Raw genomic sequence first — 22,849 nt, forward strand, 5'->3', positions numbered from 1 at the left:
TTGCCTAATATGTGAGTAATAGCTTTTCTTAAAGGAACTTGAGTTTTGCTTGTAGTATCAGGCATGGTGAGTCATGTGCATATTAGTGCTAAATAAAGGAAGGTGTGTTATCTGCAGCATTATACCTAACATTATAATAATATGTTTAGGTTTTCTTGGCTTTAAATAATAACTTTCACTGTAGGTCCTCTTAGCAGTTAACAAAAATTTGGATTAAAAAATTGCTTAAGAAATCTATTTATAATTCTAAGTTCATTTTTCTTTCTGGTACTCACTCCAAAAAAAAAAAAAAAAAAATGTGTCTGTTTAGAGCTTTTCCTTTTTGGGTCTTTGTATTGCATGTTGGTTGATTTATTGGTGTTCAGTGGCATTTTACTATAGCAGGTCATTCCAGTTCTCATAGGAGAAGCCGTAGAAAATATAAGCTGGTGCTCAGGTGTGATTTTGAATTTGAGCCTAAAACTTTTGAAATATTCATGATCTTTAAATTTGCTGCATTTCCTGTTTCTTTCAGAATTCTCCACTTTACCAGTACTTACAGGATTTGGGACACACAGATTTTGAAATATGTTCTTCTTTGTCACCAAACACAGAAAAATGCTTGACAACAGAGGGACCTCAGGCGCCTCCCACCAGAGTCCTACAGAAAGTAAGAAGCATACTCGAGTTTCAGGGCTTAATCTGGTCTTTACCTTAATGATTCCCTACAGAGATTTCTTTGTGGGGGGGGGCTCTTAGTTAGGGTTACCATTGCTCTGAAGAGACACCATGACCAAGGTGATTCTTATAAAGGAGAACATTTAATTGGGGCTGGCTTACAGTTTCAGAGGTTCAGTCCATTACTATCATAGCGAGAAGCATGGCAGCAGGCAGACATGCTGCTGGAGGAACCTAGAGTTCTACATCTTGATCTGAAGGCAGCCAGGAGGGGATTGTCTTCTTCAGGAAGCCAGGAGGAGGGTCTCTTCTGCACTGGGTAGAGTTTGAGCACTAGGAGCCCTCAAAACCCACTTACACAGTGGCACACTTCCTCCAACAAAACCACACCTATTCCAACAAGTACACACCTTTTAACAGTGCCACTTCCCCACGGGGGCAAGCATATGCAAACCACCTCAGGGAAGTTATTATAAACTTATGTCTAAAAATGTATCATAGTTAAGTGCCACTGTGTGACAGTGTGCCAAAATGTTGCTGCTGATATATAAACCCTGGTCCCTAGCCACTTACCCAAGTACCCTCCACCCAGCAGAATATGATAAACATCCCTAGAAATACAGAAGGCACAAGCCAAAAGACTTAAATGGAAGCATCTGCTTTAATGACCTGAATGCAAGGGTACATCTGCCTTGACTCAACTCATTAGACCTATGCAAGGTCAGCAAATGTCTATTCCAACTTCTAGCCCACATTCAAGAGCTCCCTCTTACAAGTTGTTTGGAATTGAATTATAATGTATTTAAAACAGATTGGGAGAGACTAATCACAGAATGAAAATTGGACTGAACATTTACTATCTTGTATTAAATTTGTCAAGGATGACTCCATTCTTGCATAAAGAAATACTCTAATAATCAAAGTAAATGAACACACTTAGGGAGTCAGCACATATTCTAAGCTTCTTTAAGTCTCTTCTCGAGTCATAATTGCCCTAGCTTAGAGCTCCTTAATCTTTATCTACTCATGACCTCTTTTTGTTCAAGAAATTTTTATGCAACCCTATGTATCTAGGTATATGAAACAGGTATACAAATCCAATGTTTTCTGATAATAAATTATAACAAAATTTATTTTAAAATAAGTATTTGTATACATATGGTTTGACCATGTATCAAAATCAAAAGATATGGGATGTAGTGTGTTGTGGTGTCACACACCTTTAATCTTAGCACTCAGGTAGAGAGAGAGAGAGAGAGAGAGAGAGAGAGAGAGAGAGAGACAGAGAGAGAGAGAGAGAGAGAGAGAGAGAAAGAGAGAGAGAGAGAGAGACAGAGACAGACAAAGCTAGTTTGTGTACTAACGGGATTGTTGTACTTGTTTATTTTTACATGAAGAGGTAACTTAACTGAATATTTGATGCTGTGGGACATAAGACATAGTCAACTCTTTTCAGAGTTTGTTGATATGTTAATTCTATGGTTGTCAGTGCTAAGAATGCCTTTTTACACAAAAACATACAAAATGGCAGGCATGCAGCTAGGGCCATTTCAGAAAGTTTAGAAGTTCAGACCTGATTCCAAACAAAAATCATTCAGAAACTGACTGTAGGAGATATTTAAATGTTTGTTTTCTGTAATTACCATTATTCCTAAGCATGCAAGTATCAAAGAGGATAAGTTTGGGTTGCATAGTTAGAATGAGTTGCTAGTAAGTTTGTAAAATACCATAGAATGGTTTTTCATCTCATGGCTGTGGTCTGTCCATCTCTGCTCCTCTGTGGAGTTCTTTAAAACAGCAGTGTGTCCACTCATCTGTTTCCGTGGTTGTTTGCAGTGTCTGGACATAGAACCACTAAATGCTTATAAACTCCATTTACTGCCATGGTCAGGGAATGGGGCTGGTAAGGTAAATTACATATTTAGTTGGTCTGCTAATAAAACTTTTGACATGACAGTTCTTATAAAAGGATTAAAATATCTCTCTGCCTTAGCATCTTATAACCAAATGATATTAACATTGAGAATGCAGACCATACTATAATTTTATAATTATCATATTGACACAGATAGCCTTTAATATTTCCATGATAAATGGGCTACATCATACTTTTTTACTATCAGATTTACAGCTCTCATTTCAATCTGTTGAATTCAACTCTTACTTAAGGATCTAGGAATGTGTTGGAGTACAATTGTAGGTCACACTGTTGTACAAGGAGAAGTGGGAAAAATGAGGGGCTATAATACACTTACAGAATGATAACCTACATGAGGGGTTTTCTTTTTCTGATAAAACATCCAATTACTTAGAGGTAAGTTGTTTAGTTTTTCTGCCTTTTGAGTGTATTTAATTAATAATCCTACAAAATGTCATTCATAATCTTTAGCAAGGCATCCTGTTGAAACTGACAGAAACCATCAAGAGTTGGACTTTTTCTTCTCAGTGCAGTAAGAAAGATGACTTACTCCACAAGTTGGTGAGTGCTGCTTCCCTTTGCTTCATTCCGTTTCCTTCCGTGGTCCCGTGTAATCATGAGAGAACTGGGCGGGGGGGGGCAGAATCTGTTGTGCTGCTGATTTTTATATGATTTGTCTTTATTAGAGATTCCACAATAACGGGGGAGCTTTAAACAGGGCTAGCTGTATTGTTCATATTTCTTATAAAAGCTAGCCAGTGTTCTGGTACTTTGTGCTGCCTTGTTTGTTAGACTGCTAACTTACTTCCTCATCCTATGATTCCTTTTAGGAAGGAAGGAAATAAATACAGATTGGTACAATCAGCTCAGTCCTGAGGGACTGATAAATCACACTTTCCCAGAGTCAGTATCGATGGCTGTTCTGGTTCCTGTAAAACTCCTTCCCTCCTCCCTCTCTGTGTCTTTTGTCTCTGCTGTAATGTTTCTGCTGCTTAGCCAAACCCCTAAAGAGGCCCAATTAGCCTTACTTCTTACCAATGTAAAATCCATCCAGTATACCCAAAACATTCAGCTTGCTGGGTTCACTTGGTTCTCAGAGATATGGTTAACTTACATGTGAGCAGGTGTTAGGATTCTCTGCTGCCCTGTGACCCTAAGAAGTATGGTTCTTTTTAAATTGACTTTTGGAAAGCAGTCATTTACAAAGCCTTCACATTTTGATTGGCTACACCAAGCCATATCATAAGATTTGATCTATTTACCAGTGAGAGAAAACTAAGGATTAGACATCTTGGCCTAATAACTTATTAAGTGAATTCTCTAAGAATGTTTATTCAGCAAGGGAATGATAAAGAGAAAATTTCAACCCAGATCTCTTGAATTCCAAGTGTGTTCTCTTTCCAGTAAAACATGCTGCTTCTCTAATTTGAATTTCAGTGCCATTCTTAAAGACTAACTTCACTGTTACTATCACATCCGCTTCACAATCACTTCTGCACAACTTAACCCTAGCCAGCTTTGCCTGTCAATAGTTTTATCCTTGAATCCAGTCTTTCAACTCTTGGGGTTGTGTTTATGCTGTTACTCTGTGAAGGAATTCTTTCCTATTCCTCTCAGTCTCTGTCAATCTTTTCAGTAAGCAAACCTAGCTTTTCAGAACACTTCATCCTATAGGGTCTTATTTCCTTTACCAGCCTAGTAACAATTACCAAATAGGTAATTTTCTGGTTCCTATAAAACTCCCTCCCTCCTTCTCTCTGTGTCTTCCTGTCTCTGCTGTAATGTATCTGCTACTTAGCCAAGCCCCAAATTACATATGTGGTAATTGTTACTCGGTAAATTTGGTAAGTTTTATGTTATGTTGCATATACATAGCATGTTTAGGGGGCTTTGGGGGTTGTTTTGTTTTGTTTTTGTCTCTTCAGTTATTTTATCCGTGGTAACACATGATATTTTTTGTAGAAATTCATCTTCATGCTTAAGGTATAGAGCCAAGATCCAGGCCTTGGTACTTAGGTCTTGGCTCTCAGGCTTTTGGAAAATGTATTATATTTTCTATGTATATTATGTTTCATTTATAAGTAGTTTAACTAGAATTTATTCTCTTTATTTATTTATTTATTTACTCTATTTATAAATAGACTATGTTTATTAATCTGTAATTACTTTATATCCATTACTATAAAATTTTTTCATATTTCATAACTTAGTAGTGTCTACCTCAATTTTTATTGTTTTATATTTACAGTGAGAAATGAAACTACACCTGTCACACTAAGGAGAGACTGGATAGTTGTTTCTTCTTGGATTCTACTATGAAAATAAATACCTATAGCTGAAACCATACTAAACTTAGCATTTGCCTGAAGTATTACATGTGCATTAAGACTTCTCTTCCTGTGTTCTAATGGCAAGGACACTGGATTTCGACTGGACTCACTGCATACCATCCTGCAACAGGAAGTCCTGCTACAGGAGGATGTGGAGCTGATTGAGCTGCTTGATCCCAGCATCCTGTCTGCAGGGCAACCTTCACGGGAAAATGGACACCTTCCAACACTCTGCTCCCTGGCAACCCCTAATATTTGGTACTGTCCAGAAAACATTTCTCTTTTGACTGCTTACAAATAAAGTATCATCAGAAGAAATCTATTATAATATTCTCTATTGTAAAGGCCTTATAAATAGTCCATGTTTATGTTTAGAATTACAACAAATGTAGTGATAAACCAGAAATTTAATTAATTAATTAATTAAAATAAAACAGTGCTGGATATCATGTATGTATCCAACTTGGTAAAATTAATTCTCTATTTAGCAACTGAACAATTAGGGATAAATTCCTCAAAGTATCAATACAGCAATGCAGTGTATATGTCAGCCCCAGCCAGATGTTGTCATCTCTGGGTTACAGAGATACTGAAGGTTGAGAAGTGGAGAAAAAGCATCAAGTACTGACATATTGGCTGAGAAGAGATTAGAACCAATAACTAATGATTTGAACTATTCTAAAGCTTACTTGGGAAGCTGAGACAGGAGGATTACAGGGACCCAGAAGTTAGGGGCCAGCTAGAGGAATACAGCAAAGACCTTGTCTCAAAATTAAAAAACACAGTCAAATAAAAATCTTGATACCTTTCAGCTACCAGAAAATATTTGAGTCTAATGTAAAAGTTCTAGATCATAATCTGTTTTAAAATAGTCTTTTCAAAAAGAAATGACAAATACTAAACGGTTGTATGTATGGGAATTGTTGGTGCTCTTCTTCTCCTATGCATTTATCATGTTTGACAGAGAAGAAAAGAATGAATCAAGGCATTTACAACATTATTGCTCACATAGTTCATGTTCCATAAGTAGTGTATTAACTGTCCTGTGTTCTGAATTTCTTTCCTGTCACATTGCCCTTGATAGCCAAGTATGTTTCCAAGCCAGCAGTCACTGAAATAGCATCATGAGGAAATAAACATTTCTCTCTTAAAAATAGCAAAATTTGCCTGGCATAGTGGTGTATACATAGAGTCCTACAAGTCTGCTTTCAGCCTGGGCTACTAAGATGCTTGCTTGAGCACAAGCATTCAAGACCATTCTGAACAACACAGTGAGGACCTTGTCTTCAAAAGACCTATAAAAATAGATATTTATATGAATATTGTAAATACTTATATAATAAATGAATCTAAAGATCTGCAAAGAATGAACAGTAGATGCTAAGCATTTATGAGGCTAGAGAGAAAGCTCATTTCCTAATGTTTGTCATGAAAGTTCAAACCCAGAACTCACCACACTTAAAAAAAAAAAAAAAAGCTTGGTATGGTAGCTGTCTTAGTCAGGGTTCCTATTCCTACACAAACATCACGACCAGGAAGCAAGTTGGGGAGGAAAGGCTTTATTCAGCTTACACTTCCACATTGCTGTTCATCACCAGAGGAAGTCAGGACTGGAACTCAAGCAGGTCAGGAAGCAGGAGCTGATGCAGAGGCCACGGGGGGGGGGGGGGATGTCACTTACTGGCTTGCTTCCCCTGGCTTGCTCAGCCTGCTTTCTTATAGAACCCAGGTCCACCAGCCCAGGGATGGCACCACCCACAATAGGCTGGGCCCTCCCCCCTTGATCACTAGTTGAGAAAATACCTTATAGCTGGATCTCATGGAGGCATTTCCTCAACTAAGGCTCCTTTCTCTGTGATAACTCCAGCTTGTATCAAGCTGACACAAAACCAGCCAGTACAGTAGCATATCTTTGTAATACCAGAGCTGGGGAGGCAAAAACAGGAGCTCTGTGGGTCTCCCTGGACCGCCCCTTAACCTATTTGGAAAGCTTAAAAACAAAATACAAAACGGGCTGGTTGTGATGGTGCATTCCTATAATCCAAGTACTGAAGAGTCAAAAGCAGGTAAATCTCTCTGAGTTTAAGGCAAGCTCAGGCCAGCTAGGGCTACACAGAGATACCATGTCTCAGAAGACACACAAGAGTCACAACAACAAAACAAGGCGGGTAGCACCTGAAGAATGTCACCTAAAGTTGACCTCTGGCCTCCCAAACATACACAGACCTGTGCACATGCAGTTTTAAATATTAGACACAATAGCGTTTGATCCATAAAGGTGATTGAGCAAATAAGAGATTTTGTAAATGCTTTTCAAGTTTGATGTTGTCTTCATTACTGTTCTATTGCTGAGGAGACTTCATGGCCAGGGCAACTTATAACAGACGGTATTTAGTTGGGACTTGGCTTACAGTTTTAGAGGGTTGGTTCATGATGATCATGGCGGGAAACAGACAGGCATGGGGCTGGAACAATGGCTGAGAGCTTTCCATCCTGACCCATGGGCAGCAGACAGGGAGAAAAGAGAAACTGCAAGGCCCACCCCCAGGGGCATTCTTCCTCCAGCAAGGCCATACCTACTTCACTAAAGCCATGCTTCCTAATAATTCTTTTCGATAATTCCACTCCCTAGTGACTAACTTCAAAGCTGTGTGCCTATGTGGGCCATTCTCACACAAACCACCACAGCTGTTAGTGATATAAAAGTAAACAATGCTATTTTAATTTATGGTTTTACCAGGATTGTAAGTTTATTGTCTTTAGGAATAATAGGTTCTGAAAAGTTAGGGCTAACATTTATTAAGAAGCATTCTTTAAACTGAAACTGGGAGATAGTGCAGTGAGTAACGTGTTTGCCACACAAGCATTAGTGCCTGAATTTGGATTCCTGGCACCCACATAAAAGTCTAAAAACCAGGCATACAGGTATGCAGCTGCCCTCAGAGTGGGGGAGGGGGAGATAAGCAGACCCTGAGCCTGTGATGCGATGGCCAAACACTGTAGTCAGGATGATGAGCTTTAGGTTCCAAGAAAAGACTGCTTAAAAATGAAGGTGGAGAGTGATGGGGACACAGGCACATGCGGCACACAGGCACTGTCATGTGACTTTGAGTCATGACACTAAATCCCAAGTATAGCTGATGCTCTTTTCACATACCCTTAGATGTAGTACCCCATGTTCTTGTCTTTTCTTTTTTAAGATTAATTTATTTATGTATATGACCACACTGTTCTTGACACACCAGAAGAAGGCATCAGATTCCATTACAGATGGTTGTGAGCCACCATGTGGTTGCTGGGAATTGAACTCATGGCCTTTGGAAGAGCAGTCAGTGCTCTTAACCACTGAGCCATCTCTCCAGCCTCCATGTTCTTATCTTATGTGTACACATTTCACCAAAGTTTTCACTGCTTACAGGAAGTATTTTTAACCCACTAGATTTGTAGTCATCCAAAATAGAAATGTATGCATACTTTTATTTTCATTACTGAAGTGCAGAAGTGCAAGCAAGACCTGCCTGCTTATGATCTGTGTCGAGAATGTTCTTTCATGTTAGTGGTGATTATTAAGTTAGATGGCTATTCAGGTGCCAACTATGTTTTAACATTGCTGTTTTGACTTTGATCTTTTTGAGACAAGGTTTTATTCCGTAGCCTACATATATTCAGCCTCCTAAGTGCTCGGATTACAGGAACACACCATCATGCCTTCAAGAATGGCACAGAATGGCTTCTGTGTAGAATGGGTTTTTGTGCAAATGACTCTAGGCAAAACAAACTCAAAGTATCTCTGAGATACTGTTTTTACTTTTAAATCTATAAAATTGTGTTTTTTAATCTATAATTTACATATTGGATACTCTACTTCCTAAAACAGTTGCAGAAGACAATTCTTCCCAGTATTCTTTACCTAAATTCACCAGCTGAGATTTTAATAACTAGACAACATCATCTAATGTGCTAGATGTTTAAAACTACCCCATGCCCTATTATATATCACATCTCCAAACTACTGCTTCACAAAGAAGCTAGCGCTTTGCTTTAATCAGCTGAATTCTATTGCTGCTTTTACTAACTGAAGTAATGGAATTTTCCCTTGTCTGACGGCTGTCTCTCTCTTGGTCTGTGTTTGTAGGGATGTCTCGATGCTGTTTGCCTTCCTTAGTTTGCTCATCATGTTTCCCACATGCTGGATTCTGTCTTCATGGCTGGTATGGGGAATAATTCTGTTTTTTTACCTGATCATCCGAGTTTTGAAATTATGGAGGACAGCCAAACTGCAAATGACTCTGAAAAAATATAGGGTCCGTTTGGAAGACATGGCAGCCAATAGCCGAGCCTTCACTAACCTGGTGAGAAAATCCCTACGTCTCATCCAAGAAACTGAAGTCATTTCCAGGGGATTTACTCTGTGAGTTAATTTCTCACTTTATTTTTTTAAATATAAAAATATTCTGCTATTTGCTGTTCTGCCATTTACTTTAAGGAGAATGTCATTTGTTCTTATTTTTGTGTTACAGTTATGGCAGAAGTCCACATAGTCCGTTAGTGAAGAGATAGATATACACTCCAAGGCTGTATAGTAGGGTTCTACCTTCTCGGATCCATGTTTTGTGGAAAATGTTCTGTGAATCATAATTGCTGTGGCCTGCTGTGTGACTGAGGTAGTGATGGGGTTTTATGCTAAACTTCATATGCAGTAGATACCCACATTTGCTGCCTTTGTTCCCCATCAAAACACCTCATTGCCCAGTTGAGATTGCAGACGTACCTGATATGAACTCACTTTAAGACGTAAGCATACATTAACACCACTCCCTGGCTGACCATTAGCAGCTGCTGTAGCACTAGAACTTTCAGAATATCATACTAACAGTGGTGTTGCACATTCCCACGAGAAACCAAATATTTACCAGTCTAGCTGTCAATGTCTACACTGCAAGATATATACTGGAAACTTAATGAAAGGGGAATTGCAGGACTAAGGCCATGGCTCAGCAGGTAAAAACACTGTGCAAGCATGAGTTCACATCCCCAGCTCCTGTACAAAAAGCCAGGCATGGCCATGTGACAGAGCTGTAACCCCAGTGCTATGGAGGAGTAGGGTTAGGAATGTCACTGAGACTTACTGGCTGGCCTAGATTCCATGATAGAACCTGTCTCAAGAGAATAACGTCATGAAAGTACAGGACATGTGGTCTCCTGAGTCTACGGCATCTATGCCTGTATAGATATATACGTGTGCATATACCATGTACCACACACAGAGGACAGGGGCCTACACTCATTAGGGACAAGCTACATTCCATATGCTGTGCTAATCATTTTTGCATACAATTCACTCATTCCATTGTTCACATCCATCACCTCTGACTTTAGAAGCCCATTTTCAGTATGTTAGGCTACCTACTAAACATTCACAGATGGCTGTTAGACTGTAGTCTGTTTCATAATTTATGTACTTTAAAAAATGTCTCAATTATCACATATCAATTACATAGTAAGTTTTGCTTTGATATCCTCATGCATGTTCATGATATGTTTCAACCATGTTGAAACCCTGTCACCGCTCTTGTCCCCTTCTCACTATGTAATGTTTATCTGTTGCCATTTATACTTGAAAACATAAGTATGCAATGAACAGTTCCTGCTTGTAATTAGTGCGGTGGGAATGCAGTGAAGACCAGGAGGGAGGAGGCTTTGCCGCACTCCTCTGCTCTGCCCTGGATTAGTGCTTCCTCTTGCCTGAACAGCTCTGTCTGGAAAATCAGAGTGGAGAGTGGAGGAATGTGGAATAACCATCCTGCTCTCATGCTCCTTAGAACAACCCTGGGAGAAGAGAGGAGTGTCTTAGGTTTCTGGTGCCGTGAAGATTCACCATGACCAAGGCAACTCTTACAAAAGAAAATGTTTAATTGGGGCTGGTTTCAGCTCATAAGTTTAGTCCATTATTGTCATGGCAGGAAACATGGTGGCACAGACATGGTGCTGGAGAAGAAGCTGAGAGTTCTATGCATTGACCCTCAGGCAGCAGGAGTAAATGCCACACACTCTGAATTTCTGAGACCTCAACAGAGTCCCCAGTAACACACCTCCTCCAACAAAGCCACTCCACTCCAGCAAGGCCACACCTCCTAACAGTGCCACTCCCTGTGCACCTACCGCAGTCATTCTTATTCAAACCACCACAAAGACATTGAAGAATGTTATGCCTTCTGCCGAGTGCAAAGCAAAACAATCCTGTGTGTATTGATTTTGTTCTTCCATTAGGTTAGAGCCAATTCTTATCAGTAGATATCAAATTTTAAGTTGTTTGTCAAATTTTAAAAATTAAAAGGTAACACTTAAATTGAGTCATTTCTCCTTCTCATCGTTGACTTACACAGCATCTTATTGAGAGGCCTGAGTGGTGAGTGGCTATGAGCCTGGCCAATGCCTAAACATGTATGAAGATGCTGTGACTCATGTCAGTTTTCTGACTCTTACCCATATCCATGGACTTAATATGAAAAGGTAAAGTAGGCCATTAAGCACAATTCACCCCTGGTTATGCTCATGTACCATATGGTGGCCAGTGGGTAAAGAGAAGATTTGGAAGACATCACGTCATTGTGCCCATCCAACGGGACAGTGGACAGAAAAGTCACGAGGGATAACCAACCTTGCCTCCCAATGTCTTAGAAGTATTTCAGTCTGTAAAATTGATTCCGAGGAGCACAAACCCTCCTGCTTCACACTGAAATCAGGAGTGGTCTGCTTCTGCCTCCCTGATTCCTTTCTTGCAAATCATTTTACCTTTCTTTTCCTGTGTTCTCTTACTTAAAATTAAGCCTGTCCGTCTTTTTCCGTATCTTTTAGTTTGGTTTTTCCATTGCAAAAATTCTACTTCGATGTCTGTTTTATAGAGGTGTGGTTTTATGAAGAAGACTTACAAAAGATGGCAGTGTTGTCTTGCTATTAGAGGAGGTTACTGATTAGAATAACTGGCAGCCTTTAACCCTGCTCACGCACAGTCATAAGGGACGGATTCCAGCACGTGCCATTGTTGCACATGCTTGCCATTGGCGAAGGAAAGCCCATGAGCTGTGTGAGTGTGGGAGCAGCCGGCAGGCACACAGTAACCCGTACTTTGCCTTTCTATCTGCATCCCCTGTTGGCCACTGGTCCTGCTACCTCTCTGCATCCCTCCTTCACTGTGAGCAGGTAAGTGCCAGTGGCAGCAGGTGGGTAATGAGCTTTGCCCTATGCTTATGAATGTACAGAAAGTGTTCATATGCAGTCATTAGCTGCTCTGTACATGTGACCAAACAAGGGAGTTTGAGCATGATGTAAATGCGTAGTACGCATGAAAGAGTGTTGATAACTAGCCCTGCCTGCATACAACCTGTTGACACTGGCTTGAAGCCAGTAAATAGTTCTGTAGTGTATTTTAGCAGGCCGAGTGTCTTTGTGTAGAAATCTATACATTTTACTTAATAATTCCTTATTTCTATCCTATCTCAAATGAAATTTTCTCTATATTTGACTACATATTCCATGAGATTTTACACTTTTCAGTTGTTGCTCTTTGTTTCATGTATGTGTTCTAGTGGCTTTGTATGTGTCAAGAGAAAGGAGGGGACACTGATATGAGATGCTTATAGTAATTTTAAGAAAAATTGTTTCTAAGTGTAATAGAATTGTGGATTTAGGAAACACAAACTTTAGGACACCTGTACAGTTGTATCACATTTTACTTTTCAAGTTTGCTTGACAGGGTCAATGCTGCTTGCTCATTTAATAAGGCTGCACAGCATCCCAGCCAGCATCTCATCGGCCTGCGGAAAGCCGTCTACAGGACTGTAAGAGCCAACTTTCAAGCCGCAAGGCTAGCTACCCTGTACATGCTGAAAAAATATCCTTTTGTCTCCGTGTGAGGCTGACAGTGTTTCCAAAGCCCGGAGTGACATGTTACACTTGCATCTGAGAGTAAACTACACTGAGACTGCCTAGTCCAAATCCAAGTCTTCTCTTCACCTGTTTTAAATCCTAAGTGCATTGGGGGGGGAGGGGTGAGAAGGACAGACAGGAAGACATCCTGCCTGTGGGTGGGTCATTACAACAGGGGAGGATCTCAACATCTTTCCCTTCACTCATCTAAAGAAAGGTCAAAGAGCTTGGCTTTCTTAGATGAGGCCCTTTAAGAAAACGAGCAAATGTGGCAGATTTGTGTCCTGGCATGGCAGTGGCCTGGCAACAGAGAGTCCTTCCCCTTTAAAAAAGACTAGCGCTGAATTGTCTAAGCTCAAAATGTGGCTATGTCACTTTTTTGCTGCATAGGTGTCTTTAATTAATTTAGGCTAATTTCCTCTTCTCTGCTTTACTCTCTTCATCTTTAAAATGGCAGTTATTCCATAATTAGTAAATTGAGATTCATAAATATGTTAAACTGTGGGTAAATAGAAGATTCAAAAGCTACTCTGTACCTTCTTGAGTTTGCTGAGTACTGATACTGTAATGTTCTGTGTTTACATGTGCCGTGTGTTCTAGCACTAATGCTTCACACACACACCTTGCTGCTGACTTATAATTCACGCCATATAATATGCATACCTGTATGTAAATATGTGTTATATATAGCTACAGCGTGCGATCTCTTTGGAAGTAAAGAGAAGACAGTATAATTCTCATGGAGGACTTGGCCATCTGCTTTCTCCAGTGCTTAAAATGCCAGCTATGTGTCAGACACTCTTCCGGGCCTTAAAGAGACAGAGCACAGACATGAACGCCCACTGCTGAAGATGTTTGAATGAGATCAATAAATAAGCCAGCATTCACAATGCAATAAAAATGCTCAGGGAGTCTTCCAACATAGTAGGACAGCGCACCTGACCCAACAGGAGTAAAGAAGGCTTTCGCATGAATTGGCCCTCCAAGAAGGAATAGGAATGATCCTGAGAACACCAGTCTGAATTACAGATAGCAAGAAGCAAAACACATGGAAAGAGCCAGGCATGGTGGTGGCACAAACCTTTAATCCCAGCAGAGGTTGGTAGGTCTCTGAGTTCAAAGTCAGCCTGGTCTACAAACTAAAGCAGCCAGGGCTACACAAAGAAGCCCACTATAGAAAACAAACAAACAAAGAGAATACGGAATGAACGGATTTAATCGTGGCTTGGGAACTCTGTCCAAGTAGCTAGTCATTCAGTGAGATTTTCTTGAACACAAGAAACACAAGAACACACGTTTTTCGTGTACTAGGCAGTGTGCTGGTCACTAGCACATTGTTATTTGCATCGATACAGTCTCTGCTCCGTGGGATGTAAATTCAGAGTAGGGAGGATGAAAGAAGCTGCATGCACCAGTCAGGCTTTGTCAGTACTGAGGACCTAGCAGAAAGCAAGGTAAACCACCCTTGTTCCAGAGGAGCTTACGTCACCGGACGATAACAAATGGACAGTTAAGAGTTACAGATTTGGCAGGCAGTGGTGGCACATACGGCTAATCCCAGCACTCGGGTGACAAAGGTAGGCAGATCTCTGAGTTTGAGGCCAGCCTGGCCTACAGAGTGAATTCCATGACAATTGGGTACACATAGGGAGAACAAAAGTTTTGCTTTATATGCTTTAAAAAGGCTAAGAGTAGTGCAGAACACAAGGATTTTGGTACAGATTCTCTGGACTTTGACCATAGCTAGAGAACAGAGCACCTAAGACATGTCTCAGCACAGAGCTCCTGGGAGATTAGCTCATACATGAGCTAGCTCTCTTGCCACACTGAGGGATTCCCACTGAAAAAGAACAAACTTGTAAAGACCAGAAGAGGTTGTACAGAAAAAGATATCCTAGAAGAAGCTGGAAACACACAGTATGACACAGGAATAAATTCAGCATAAATGCAAACGGATTTTTTAAGGTTTGTGTATGATACTATCAAAAGCAATTAAAGAAGGAAAATAATTTGATTGATACAGATAAGTCCATAAGGAAGATAATGAAGATGGGTCAGTGAAACAAGCTAGAGCTGGTCAGTGCTAGCTTCAGTCCAGGAAATGTTGGCCTGAGGGATTAGAGAGGCGAAGAGAAGTGCTTGTACACAGAAGGGCACTGAGCCACTACACAATAAAGGACATTGTACAGCGTTAGAAGGAAGTTTTCCAAAACAACAGCGTTTTAGCCGTCGAAGAGTTGCTCTTCTGGTTATGTTTTTTTTTATTGCTTTCAGAATAGCAAGAAGTTTTTGGAATACACTGAAGAGAGCAGCAGGCTAGGCAGTAACTAGAGTGCTACATGCCTGCTTTTAACTGTTTAAACAAAACATTTTATTCAAAGTACCCCAGGTGCCTGAATGTTATGTCAATATGTTAAATTTTACTATACGTTTCTTTAAAATATCTGATACAAATCTTCAGTCTGTGTTCACAATAAAATTAGTAGATATAATGTTTGGGTATTTTTGGCTATCTTATGTGCTAATGAAGAGGTGATGTTGATTGCCTTAACCTAATTTAACCTACCCCCTGAACTCTGAGAGTGACAATGTCACCAACTACATCTGTGTGGTACCTTTTAAGGAGCTGGGGCTTGGACTCAGTGAAGACCAGATATCGGAAGAGGAAGCTCAGAACCTGACAGATGGCTTCAGCCTGCCGGCCTTGAAGGTAACCAGTCCATTAGAAGGAAGGATGGGGACTCGTGGATTGAGCTGTTGCTGAGTGACACACGCGGTGCTCCTGTTCCCTTCCGTGCTACTAAACACCATGTGCTTTAGGTGTCGTGACACTGACTTTAGAAGCTGAGAGATCATACGACACAGTGAAGAGATCCTTGTATTTTGGTGTCAATGTTCTTCATTTGTAACACCATAGCAAAGGTTTAGAAATAAGTGAATTACCTGATAGGAAGCCCGAGTGAGTTTGTTTCAACAAACCTGGGTAAAGTACTTAATATGTCTATCTTCCTTTATAAAATCACCACAATTTTTTTCTTCACACCTTAGGAAGTAATTTTTTTTTACTAGAAACAGCCACATGAAAGAATATAATAGAAAATATGAAAGTTAAATTTCAAGTACTTAATACTTTAAGTGCAGTAAAGTAAACTAGAAAACTTCAGTTCTTTCTGGATAGAGTACTAAGGTAATAAGGCTTACCTGGGCAGGCGTCGGGCTCGATGACAGAGTGTGCCCTACCATGCAGGAGGCCCTGGGTTCCATCCCCCGCACTGCAAATGCAGGCAAGCAAACAGAGAACAAGCAGAAACTAGACAAGATACATGAACTGGTCACTCACAGAGCAGACGCACAAAACAGCCAGTGCACGAGACTTTTTCATTGTACTCTTGAAAGAAATCCAAATAGAGATACCAAGTGTTTAAAAAGGAAGTTGAATATTATCAACTTTATGATCAATGATAACTTCATTATCAATGAAGATTCAAGAACTCAAATACGGGTGGTGACAGCATACACCTGACAAATGAATTCGAGTCTTCACAAAGGTGGGTAGCTGTAGCCCAGAAATTTCACTCTCAGTAACTGATGAGGATGAATCCAATACATCGAAAGTATGCTAAAAGCAAATGGCAGTTCAGCTCTGGAGCATCAGTAATGCTCAGAAAACACTTCATGAACTGCCTTCTTGGTGGTCATTTGCGGGGGGTGTTTTGTTGGTTGGTTGGGTTTCAGTTTTTTGAAACTATATTTCTCTGCTGTATACCCCTGGCTGTCCTGGAAATCTGCAAACGGGCTGCCTCAAATTCAGAGATCTGCCTGCTTCTGCCTCCCAAGGCAGGTATTAATAAACACATGCACCACCACTCCCTGGCTGTGGCCATAGAAATATTAAAGAGAACAAGTCATGAGGAAACATAAGGCAAGTTGTAAAAGCCGTGCAGCTTCCCATCATCCCAACGCTCAGGAGGCTGGTGCTGGAGACCGGTTGGAGGCAGCCTGGATTGCATACATAGCACGACCATGTTTTCGCAGTCAGTTTCCAGGGAGTTAAGAGGTCAGTCCAGATGCCTTATATTCCCTTTAGTATTTAGTGGGCTCCACAGAGATAGTCGGTTCTCTTTGAAACTGCCCGTGATAACCATGCAGATCAGTTCAGATGTTAGTAGCACTTACTAAGATACATTTTATAGTAAGATGTGTATCTTTTTTTTTTCTATTTTTACATAGTACTTTTTTGTTTTATTTATTTGCATTTCAAATGTTGCCCCCTTTCCTGTCCACCCTCCAAGAGTTCTTCACCCCTTCCTCCTTTGCCTCTAAGAGGGTACCCCTCCCACCCCTACCTATTCACTCCCACCCATCTACCCCCATGCTACCCTCTCCCTCACATCCCTTTTCCCTGGGGCATCAAGTCTCTACAAGTCTCTACATCCTCTCCCACTGAGGCCAGACAAGGCGGTTCTCTGCATTGTATGTGCCAGGGGCCAGGGACCACCCCACATATGCTCTTGATTGGTGGCTTAGTCTCTAGGAGCTCCCACGTGTCCAAGTTAGTTGATAACTTTTGTTTTCCTATAGGGTTCCAATCCCATTCAGCTTCTTCAATTCTTTCTCTAACTCTTCCATTAAGGTCCCTGATCTCAGTCCAATACTGATACTTACCCCTACAGCTGCAGCTTCCATTCATTCTCCTGGCCTTCTGGGCTTGTCTCCTGTCTCCCCACATACCTGATCCTACTCCCCCTTTTTCTCCCCCTCTCTCTTTTCCTGCTCAGATCCCTCTCTCTGCCTCCCTTCTTATGGTCTGTGAGTTCTATCATAGGTATTCTGTACTTATTGGCTAATATGTACTTATCAGTGAGTACATACCATACATGTCCTTTTGGGTCTGAGTTACCTCATGCAGGACGATATTTTCCAGTTCCATCCATTTGCCTGCAGAATTCATGATGCCCTCATTTTTAATAGCTGAGCGATGGGGTGGGACGTATGATAGAATAAAGGAATGGCTATACGGGTTACAGTAGATCTGCATACTAGACCTTTGTACAACAGCTATATCTCGCTTACAAAGACTTTAGAACAAAGTCTGCTTCCTCTGCAGCATTCAGGGCATGTTCCAAAGGAGCCAGAACTTTGTTTGCAGGAGGGGAAAGAGTAGGAGAAAATACTAACAATGCTCACTGGGGTGAGGAGACTTTAACCAATTTCTTTTATTTCCAGGATAATCCTCCTGGTCATGCTTTTACTCTATAAAGGAATAAATCTTTCTGGGGGGAAAAAAAACTTGAGAGATTTTTAATTAAGCAGAGGTGATTTTATATTTTAACCTGGACTCTTAATCTGACCTTAAATATAAACTATCCTTTAAACCTGTCTCATATTTTTTTTAAAACAAAGTAGTAAAAACACAACTGCTTTTTAAAGTGTTTGATTAAATGAGAAATGTCCCCTCCATTTGTGGCTTCTATACCAAAACCTTAACAACTCACAGGTTATGACTGTATAATTGAATATAGTGTCCTTTAGGATAATGTGAAAAGTTAAAGTCAGATGGTAAATTTGTAGCTTGTTTCAAATATTGACATTTTATTGTTCAGTATGCTTTTGATCTTCCCCTCCACACCCTTTTCTTCCCTCCCCCCCCCCCCCGTCCCCCATCTATCTCTTAGGTTTTGTTCCAGCTTTGGGTGGCACAGAGTTCAGAGTTCTTCAGACGCCTAGCCCTGTTACTTTCTACAGCAAATTCGCCGTCAGGGCCCTTACTCACGGCTGCACTCCTGCCTCATCGTATTCTCTGTGATGTGACTCAAGGTCTACCTCATGCTCACTCTGCCTGCTTGGAAGAGCTAAGGCGCAGCTATGAGTTCTTTCGGTACTTTGAAACCCAGCACCAGTCAGTCCCTCAGCGTTTATCCAAAACTCAGCAGAAGTCGAGAGAACTGAATAACGTCCACACAGCAGTGCGCAGCTTACAGCTCCATCTGAAAGCACTGCTGAATGAGTAAGTTGAGAAGCCGTGTAAGGAATCGTCACAGCAGTAAGCAGCTGTCATTCTCGGTCCATTTGTTCTGTTCCTTGTGTCCCCCCAGAAAGAAGAAACAAAGCGGAGTGTGAAGGATGCTGTAGGCACAAGCTATAGGGAGACAATGATTTATAAAGACTGTAGTTTAAGAGGATTGTTTCTTTGCTGTTTTCAACAGAAAGCAGATGCTTCTTATCCTTGAGAGATGAAATGGAGAAGTGTCTTATTTTGGGTTTTACTGATGTGAGCAGTCACCATGACCAAGGCAACCCTTATAGAGGACAGCATTTATTTGGGGCTGGCTCAGAGGTTCAGTCCATTATCATCAAGGCTGGAGTATGGCAGCCCAGTGACACATTTCCTCCAACAAAGCCATACCCCCTAATAGTGTCACTCCCTGGGCCAAGCATCAAACCACCACAAGAGGATTATCAAAAATAAGCATCTTTTTAACCCCCCTCTTAACATCAGACGATAAAACTGGAGCTCGCAGTCTGAGGGAAGTACTTATCAGTACTCTATAGCAGTACAGAGGTACCACTGTGTATAGCCAAAGAGTAATACTTGCTACTTTCTAAATACTTCAAATATGTTTGGGAATGTTTTCACAGCACAGAATAAACTTTTTGGCCTCAGCAAAGGGTAGTGTCTGTATTTTATATTTGTTTATCCTCTGTTTACATAATGCTGACATTCAGCTGTGGTTTCCAAATGGCTTAGACTCTGCTTTAATGTACTTTTATCAGTTGTAAATATTTTTCTCATCTATTTCTAAATGGAAATTTTCACATTTAATAGTGGAATAACCCAGGTGTGGTGGAGGATTCTTTTAATTCCAGCACTTGAGAGGCAGAGGCAGGTGGCTCTCCGAGTTCCAACCTAGTATAGAGAGAGCTTCAAGATAGCCAGAACTATATAGAAAGACTGTAAAAGAAAGAAAGAAAAGGGGAAGGAAAGAGAAAAAGAAAGGAGAGAGAGAGAGAGAGAGAGAGAGAGAGAGAGAGAGAGAGAGAGAGAGAGAAGGAAAGGAAAGGAAAGGAAAGGAAAGGAAAAATGAAGAAAGGAAAAGTAAGGAAGGGAAGGGAGCTGAACCAAAGTAGTCATTCCTACTGAATGAGCATCTTTTTAGCCCTCTTAACATCAGATATTAAAACTGGAGCCCACAGTCTGAGTGTTCTCAGACTTTTTTGTTTCAGTAAATTTTGAAAATATTCATAGAGTGGGACTGGAGCAAAGGGGTGGTTAAGTTCTTGTGCTGGTAATTCAGAAGGTCATTGTCATTTACTTAACTGATAAGATCACAGGTGATAACCTTACAGGACTCAGAATAACAATCAAGAAGTGGAGGGAGAAATGCATAAATCGGATGTAAGAAATGGACCAAAAGGCCTGAACTACACAAGGCTTACTTAGCTGGAATGAAGGAGGGCAAGATGTACAAAGGTAGAAACATTTGATAAGATAAGTTTTACCTCAGTTCAGGGCCTTCGAGAGATGGAATGGGGAAAGGGAAGAAGCTGAGGTGAGGGCATCCCCGTGTTCTGTGTGTACCGCTCTAAGATGGCCGGGGATGCTAACCCAGGTCATGGCAAGCAGCATGGACAATAAGGCCATTGCCACATGAATCGGGAGCAAAGGCTGGATTTTCTGAGTGTATTAGAAAAGGTTCTCTAGACCAACAGCTGACACGATGGATAATATACGTGTATATATATTCCTATATGTGAATATGCACATTTCACGTGTGTATAGTTATATGCAGGTACCGATAGAGGCCAGAAGAGGGACTTGGATGCTCTGAGGCTGGAGTTACAAATAGTTATGAACTTCCCAGAATGGGTGCTGGGAACCAAGCTCCAGTACTCTAAAAGAGCACCAGTACTGTTGATCCCTGAGCCATCTCTCCAGCCCCATGAATATAAGTTATCAGAGAGGTTTTCACCCATAACTCCAGTTTCAGGAGACCCAGCACCTTCCTCTGACCCAGCAGGCACCAGGCACACACATGGGGTGCAAGACATACATGCAGGCAAAAGAATCATACATGCAAGATAAATAAATCTACAAAGAGTTTTGTTTTTTGTTTTGTTGTTGTTTGTTTTATTGTTGTTTGTTTGAAAAAGAGGAGTTTGGGTGATTGGCTTACGCAGTAGGGACCAGGTAGCCAAGCAGTAGCTGTCTGCATCCTGGAAAGGCCAAGAACCTAGCTGCTCTGTCTGCAGGCCTGGGTGATGTCCGAAGAGCTGCTGCTCCTTAGTCCACATCACAGGGCCGCACACACTGGGTTCAGTTGCCAGAGAAGATACAGCAACAGCGTATTATGTGCTCATCAGCAAGGAGCAAAGAGGCTTCTCCTTTCCTTGAGTTCTTCCCTGGAACCCCCTATCTGTAGTTCTTACTGCTTTTAAAAGCATCACCTAAAGGTTTGTTCTGCTCCATCAAAACCTTTTTGATTTTGCCTGTTGTCCCAATTGCTGATCTCATTCTCAGTGCCTCCCTGCAGGACTGTGCATGCGAAAATGTAAAACATCTTTATAATAGTAAATGTTATATATTCTGTATAATATTGAAATTATATATTATATATGAAATATATAATACATTTTAAATATATAATTTCAACTCTATATAGAGAGATAGATGTATACATACGTACATACACCAGTTTCCTTGTAAATTTTTAAAAGTAGGAGATGGCTTAATATATTCCTTTGGATTAGAAACTTTCTAGTAGCACATGCCTTTAGTCCTAGTACTTGGGAAGTAGAAACAGGTGTTCTTGGAATTTGAGGCCATCCTGGCCTGTGGAGGGAGGTCAAGGGTAGCCAGACCTAAATGAAGAAACTCTTGTCTCCAAAACCAAAAATAGAAAGGAAGGAAACTGCCTAGTATATATGTAAGAAATACTCATTAAATACATTACGTGATATGCCTTATAAATTTTTGTTTGCTTCAGGAGTGTTTTAGGTTGCTTAACCAAGTACTCTACCACTGAGCCGCATCTCCAGCCATACGTGGTCACGTTTAAGTTTACAGTACATACACACTATGGAACAACAGTTACCGCTGTTTGTCTCCAGAACTGTTTTAATTTTATAGGCTTGATTTCTTAAGTGCTCCTTGTGAATGATAACATTTCCAATTCACCTGTTAACAATCTACTTCTCATTTTCTGTGTTGCAGAGTAATAATTCTTGAAGATGAACTTGAGAAGCTTGTTTGTACTAAAGAAACACAAGAGCTGCTATCAGAGGCTTATCCGGTACTAGAGCAGAAATTCAAACTGATCGAGCCCCATGTTCAGGCCAGCAACAGTTGCTGGGAAGAAGCCATTTCTCAAGTGGATAAACTGCTCCGGAGGAACACGGATAAGAAAGGTACCTGTGGGTTGTCTTCACTGTACAGTTGTCAGCGACACTCCCTCCATCCTGCTGGGATTCCTGTTTGTGGCCTGCCTCCAGACAGACGAAACTGGTTTCATAAAAGTTCTTAGTTTAGTAAAAAGAAGAGGTGGATGTATGTACAAATTGATACTCCACTTCAAGTCTTGACCCTAACAGAAAACACATGATTTGAATGTGTATCCCATCTCCTCTTAGAAAAACTGGAATGCAGGGAGAAATGGTGGTGGTATCCTCTACTATCAAAACTTTCAGAAACTCTTACAGGTTGAGTAATAAAAGAACTGGTTTAAGCCAGGTCTGTTGTTGCTCAACTTTAAACTCAACTCTAGGGAAGCAGAGACAAGAGAATCGCTGAGTTTGAGGTTAGACCAGTCTGTAAGAAGCTCGAGGACCACATGGAGAGACCTTATCTTAAAAAAATTAATAATAATAGATTTAGCTGGTTGTGTAGTTCATGCCTGTAATTCTAGCACTTGAAGGATGAGACAGGAGGATTGCCTTGTGGAAGACAGCCTGGGCTACCTAACAAAACTGCATCAAAACAACAACAACAACAAACAAGGAAGTTGGATAATCAAGAGCC

The 22,849-nt window shown here is 40.7% G+C and overlaps 1 protein-coding gene across 3 annotated transcripts in view; it reads left to right on the plus strand.

Moving 5' to 3' along the window:
- The window catches only part of VEZT (vezatin, adherens junctions transmembrane protein), a 60,381-nt gene that overhangs the window by 26,907 nt on the left and 10,625 nt on the right, over nucleotides 1-22,849 (plus strand). The window contains exons 2-9 of one of the 3 annotated variants that reach the window (XM_080935282.1): nucleotides 515-649; nucleotides 3,051-3,136; nucleotides 4,991-5,163; nucleotides 9,041-9,316; nucleotides 12,662-12,799; nucleotides 15,397-15,544; nucleotides 18,510-18,841; nucleotides 22,046-22,239. In XM_080935282.1, coding sequence (XP_080791408.1) covers nucleotides 568-649; nucleotides 3,051-3,136; nucleotides 4,991-5,163; nucleotides 9,041-9,316; nucleotides 12,662-12,799; nucleotides 15,397-15,544; nucleotides 18,510-18,841; nucleotides 22,046-22,239 — 1,429 coding nt within the window. In that variant the 5' untranslated portion in view covers nucleotides 515-567. Of the gene's footprint in view, nucleotides 1-514; nucleotides 650-3,046; nucleotides 3,137-4,990; nucleotides 5,164-9,040; nucleotides 9,317-12,649; nucleotides 12,800-15,396; nucleotides 15,545-18,509; nucleotides 18,842-22,045; nucleotides 22,240-22,849 lie in introns of all 3 variants that reach the window. The other 2 variants (XM_080935280.1, XM_080935281.1) reach the window with 2 other exon arrangements.

The sequence above is a fragment of the Micromys minutus genome, assembly GCF_963924665.1.
Source record: "Micromys minutus genome assembly, chromosome: 22".
Classification (NCBI taxonomy): domain Eukaryota; kingdom Metazoa; phylum Chordata; class Mammalia; order Rodentia; family Muridae; genus Micromys; species Micromys minutus.